We start from the raw sequence: 5,806 nt of genomic DNA on the forward strand, positions 1-5,806 counted from the left end.
AATTATGGGAATTATTCGATTTAAAATGTTGTAATTGTTTTTGATTGATGAAAAGTTGTGACTTTTTTGTTTAAACTTTTTTAAATCTTTTGAAATAATGTACTATGTATTTTTATGTATTTTTTATGTAGGAAACGAGAGAAAACAAATGTGTCCGCGACCCAAAAATGGGTCCCAACCCACTGTTTGGAAAACAGTGCCATGTCTTCGCTTTTGCCTTGATCTTTTATAAATTAAACAAATCTTTACGACGGAGAGCTGATTTCTGGGGTAACAACATTTGTCACCTTCTCTGGGGTAACTGGTGGAGCCTGACATGACATTTATTAATGAAAATAGAAAGCCAGGTGCAAAATGAAACAATGGCATGCAATTTTGTTTCATTTATCTCTCATCTTTTTTGGGGGGGCATTTTATGCCTTTATTGCCAGACCCAAGGGGTCGGGCTTACATGAGGCTTTGTACCTGTTTCGTCCATACATGGGCATGGTCACTTTGTCCTCCGGCCCCAGCCAAAAAAGTCTATCCCCCTTTCGTCCATACATGGGCATAGACACAGGCTGACACGTCATGTGAAGTCCGGTGACGTAGTGCTCTGATCTTATAAAGTACTTTTTCTGGGTCTGGCAGAACCAGGTCTCCTGGTCTTGTTTAGAGAGGGATAGGGAACGTAGGCTGATAGGAAATGAGGAGAGAGATGGTGGGGTGACACGCCTGTCGGGAACGGGAATCGAACCCACGACACGCTGTCAGGCTGGCATTGCAGCATAGGGTGCCTGGACCGCCACGCCACGGCCTCTTCAGCTTTTTAGCAATCCAAGAAGTTTGAAGCCATGAGCAGTTCCAGTGCGATTTCCTTGTCAATCGGAAATTCAGGAGCGTCTGGGGCATCGCCGACCTGGTTGGAGTAACACTTCTTGTAGGAGAAGAACTTGCAGACCCGAGTCAGGATTTCAGCGGAAATCTCCTTCAAGTTCAATTCATTGACCTCATCCTCTGCAACCTCACCTGGCCCACTCAGCATGGCTTTGATGGTGGCAGAGAGGAAGGCATGTTCTTTTTTCACAATTAATTCATGGCCATCTGAAGAGATCAACTTCACATACATGGAATCTGGCCCCTCACAGCCACCATAGGGTTTCTCTACAACACCATCCATTATATCTGCGGAATCTGTTATCTAGACTTTTAGGAGGTATATTCAGACACTGGGTTGTCAGTTGAACTAATCCTGCTTGGATCGATGTTGGTTTGCTCTGGAAAGGTTAAGACTGGGTCTAGTGCCGATGGGTCTAGTCCCTTCAACCATGACATCCGGCGTGTTTTATCCCGCTGTGGGTAGCCCCTGACATCACTGCGGTGATGTCAGATAGTGTCAGACATCTCCTCATATGGAGCTACCTATGTCAGTTATGCCCAAATATGGGACCAGGACATCAGTCCTGGACGTGACGGTTATCTCCATATATGGAGTTTCTGGGAAGGGTTCACTGCTGTCAGACTCCGTATCTATGACACGTCTTGGGTCTCTATGACGACTTCGTAGGTCGATTGTCTCCATTTATGGGGATCTCCATATATAGGTCAGTGCTGGCAAGTATGCCCTGAACGTTCGCAACAGTAATGATGAACTGCAAGCTGTGAGGTCGGAATGCCACTATATATACAGATCATTCGTGGCGTGTGTCGGGCCATCACACCTGCACATGTCAACGCTGATTTGCCCATATATGGGCATATATGGGCATTTACTGATGACACCAGTGATCTCTAGAAGTTCCATCAATTTAGGGACCAAGAATTGGGGGACCATTTTCTAAGCCAATCTACGCTCACAACACATCGCATTGCGTTGTGAGCTTGTAGATTTGCTAGTTTTGCTTATTATCATTTTTTTAATCTTAACACATCGGGTGCCAAACACGGTCTGAACCGTGTTTTCACAGAGTAGCGCTTTGGTGCCGAACACGGTCTGAACCGTGTTTTCAGTCTTCAGATTTCAGATTCTGAGAAGGAAAGGACAGATGGATCACCGTGTCAAAAAACATGGCTCCCATCCGCTTCCGTTCTATCTTGCGGCTCTACTGTCAGAGGACAGCAGTCGGCCGTGGGTCGTCTCAGCTCTGCGTCTCCTTTGGCCGGGGTCAGAGGAAGGCGGTGGCTAAACCGACTCTGTCCAAATGGATCGTGGAAGCGATTCGGTTGGCCTTGGCAATTGGGTCTGTCGTCCCGGTGGGACTGAGGGCCCACTCTACTCGGGGTGTTGCTGCATCTTGGGCCCTTTACAGAGGGGTGTCGATGCAGGAAATATGCTCTGCGGCTAACTGGTCGTCTCCTTCGACATTTGCGGCCTTTTACAGCCTTGACGTTGTGGCATCTGAGATGGCGCACACAGTCTTGGGTGTAGTGGCTGGCTCAAGCCAGGGGAATGCAGAGCGTGCCTAGGGGCATGCTTTTTCTCCCCGCTTAAGCGGCTTCTTAGCCTCCCCTGGACCGGCTAGGCTAGGTCCGGGGGAGAGGAGGCCCTGGTTTCTCTTGTTACTAGTGGGTGGACTGGGGTCTAACCTTCCTAGTTTCATGAGACAGGACTTTGGTCTGTCAGGGCCTTGCCCTTTAATCCTCTTCCGCGTCCTGACCCAAGGGGTCAAGGGCGCCTGGGGGCCGTGATCTTGCCAAGGGCGAGATCTGAGGCCTTGGGCGAGCGGATGGGTAGGTTTGTGGACTGGGGCTCCCCCAGGGGGCGTTTATGTGTCCCATAGTAAGCATACTGCTGAAAGGTACGCTATAATAACTAGGGGTTACGTATGTAACCCCAGTTTTATTAGTACCGTAAGCAGTATGCTTACGTAAAACCCCTTCTGTGCGCGTTGTGGCGTGCAGAGTGCCCAAGTGACGCGAGGGTATTTATACCCTTCCGGGTTACCGGTTTTCGCGTAACATGACCCTATCCAATAGGAATTGTAGCCGGGAGCTCATGTGTTTTGCCCTGCGCATCGCCAGGGGTCGATGATATCCCATAGTAAGCATACTGCTTACGGTACCAATAAAACTGGGGTTACATACGTAGCCCCTAGTTTTTAGATGGCTTTTCCCAACCTGTAGCCTAAGTAGCTCATGAACCTCTATGTGATGCCAAAAATAAGGTAATTACAGTGAGGTGACAACATCCAGGCCAACAAAATTAAATCAACAACAAATTATAAAGAGCACTTAGTTGATTATCTATTACTATTACTTAGCTTTTGACATTGTATAATCATACACTACAGACTGAGCTGGCAGTGGCCCAATATTAACAGAGAAAGGTATGATTCAAAGGTGAATGCTTTGCCAACTGAGCTACCCCAAGCACACTACATGCTGGTTACGGTTTCGTAAACTTTTAGTAAAAATGTTAATAATTAAAAGCGGCACTATGTAACTTTTAATAAATGAATAAAATGTAAATGTATCCAATCTGTATGTTAATACAATATAATTTATACAATTGGGGTGGTTGTACTTTGTCTCCCTGCCCTTCTGTTGACAAGATCGTGTCAAAGGTCATGCCTCACCTAGACATGGGATCTGACACGAATTTTGACCTTCAGATAAAAATTTGTGTCAGATCCCGTGTCTAGGTCAATTTATCCCCTGAGCAAGCAGGCAGGCTCTATTAGCTCATTGGTAAAAATGTCAGCACTTGCGCAGGAAATCGGGTTCAAATTCGGGTTAGAAGAGGAAAGTTACATAGTGCAGCTTTAACATAAATAGAAAAGAATAATGAATACTTTTTTTCTTTAAAACCATGGGTGGAAAAAGAGTGTTCTATGTGACACCAATAAATGTAAGTATTCTACATTAGTTCAACTCATTCAAGTGGGAACACAATCAGACTGATTTGATCAGTGGCGTGCACAGACATTTTGAGGGGCAGGTGCTCAAGTAAAAAAAAAAGGGCACCTTGCGCGCGGAACCGCCAGCTGCCCTAGTAGTGTGAGAAGAAAATTGCAATGCACATTTTGGGGAATTGTTAATATATTAGAAGTTTTTAATCCAGAATTGATCGATGTCACCATGGGCTACATACTGTAAAAAATAAAATAAAATAAAAATTTAACTTTTTTTTTCATTTTTTTTTTTTTCAAAAGGGCACTTCTGGTCAAGAGGGCAAAGGGCAGGTGCTCTAGCACCACCTAGAGTCTATCTGTGCACGTCCCTGGATTTGATCATTAAACATGCTCTGAAATGTTAAGTGGTCAGATGGGTGGGCCGCGAACGCTTTCGAGACTTTCAAGTGGGCCTCGATCTGGAAAAGGTTGAGAAACACTGCAATAAATGTAATTAAAATTGAAAAATAAAACAAAAGGCCACATTAACACATTAAGACCGGGAACGCATCTGTGTCATTTTTAGATTTCTTTGGCTATTCAAAAATAGCAGATATACAAGCTCATAGCGCGGCACCGAGTGCCGCGCTATGAGCTTGTAGATCTGCTATTTTTGAAAAATCTTGAAAATTTGTGCTAGTGAAATCTTTTAAAGCGAACATTTTAAAATGTGTAGTTCCAGGGACCGCCAGAAGCAAAGATTTGAATTACAAATGTCCGCTTAAAATAAGAAATAATTCAAATATTTGCACATTTTTCTTAAATGTTGTTCACCTACCTGAAAATGTACATATGTTCTGTTTACTAAAGAGCTGGATACCCCTGTGACCGAACAAACGCTCTGTAGCAATGAATAAAATGTATCCACCTGTTTCCGCGGGAATTTACTGGAGCAAAAATCCTGTGTGGGAAACATCCTGCGGGGGGACCGGAAGTAGGAAATAGCGGCTCAGTGTGTTTACATTTGCCAGCAGAACGTAGCTCGTTCGCAGCTGGCGAACGGGCCTTTTGCATGTAGTTGAAGCGCAAGGGGGCGGGGGGGCGGTGCATGGGGAGAGAGTCAGCGCACTGAAGTCAAGGCACACTACAGACTACTGTGTTGTTGACAGACAACGGATGCACGCTTATTATGAGAAACAACACAAATAAAACATGGCAAAACAGTTGCGTGCATTAGTGCAAGATGAGGGTAAAGGAAACATTCAGTCTAAATGTCCAGTAATTCGCACGCGAAAAGGAAACATTAATGTCCAGTTTGCTAATCCACAACTACTGTGCCAGATAATCACCAAGAGAGTTAAAAAAGAAAAAACGTTTCAGTCATTCAGTCCGACTTCACTGTAGCCTATAGTAGCCTTTTCATAAATTATATTTGTATTAGGCTGTCCTAAGAGTTTATAATATTTAGAGAAATGTAAGGTTTCAAATACAAAAGTATTGGTAGTAGTTGCTGGACATTTAGACTGAATGTTTCATTTATCCTCATCTTGCGCTAATGCACGCAACTGTTTTGCCAGGTTTTATTTGTGTTGTTTCTCATAAGCGTGCATCCGTTGTCCGTCAACAACACAGTAGTCTGTGCCTTGACTTCAGTGCACTGACTCTCTCCCCCCCCCGCCCCCCGCCCCTTGCGCTTCAACTACATGCAAAAGGCCCGTTCGCAGTACAGCTACGTTCTGCTGGCAAATGTAAACACACTGAGCCGCTATTTCCTACTTCCGGTCCCCCCGCAGGATGTTTCCCACACAGGATTTTTGCTCCAGTAAATTCCCGCGGAAACAGGTGGATACAAATCTTTTGAAAATAGCAGATCTACAAATAATTAATTGTAATTATAGTGGAGTAAAAGTATTATATTTGCCTCTGAGATGTAGTGGAGAAGTAAAAGTACGAACATATGGAAATATGTTCGTACTTTTAAAATAAATAAGTAAAAG

At 44.5% G+C, this 5,806-nt stretch overlaps 1 protein-coding gene across 1 annotated transcript; it reads right to left on the bottom strand.

The window, feature by feature from the left end:
- Nucleotides 1–808: 808 nt before the first annotated feature.
- Nucleotides 809–1,159, bottom strand: LOC308095569 (elongin-C-like; the record flags this gene model as incomplete). Its single annotated transcript, XM_080442623.1, has 1 exon — nucleotides 809–1,159. One exon carries the CDS (start codon nucleotides 1,157–1,159, stop codon nucleotides 809–811), a length of 351 nt encoding a protein of 116 aa, XP_080298749.1.
- Nucleotides 1,160–5,806: the final 4,647 nt, after the last annotated feature.

This window comes from Gymnoscopelus braueri (genome assembly GCF_963280865.1).
Source record: "Gymnoscopelus braueri genome assembly, chromosome: 11".
Lineage (NCBI taxonomy): Eukaryota > Metazoa > Chordata > Actinopteri > Myctophiformes > Myctophidae > Gymnoscopelus > Gymnoscopelus braueri.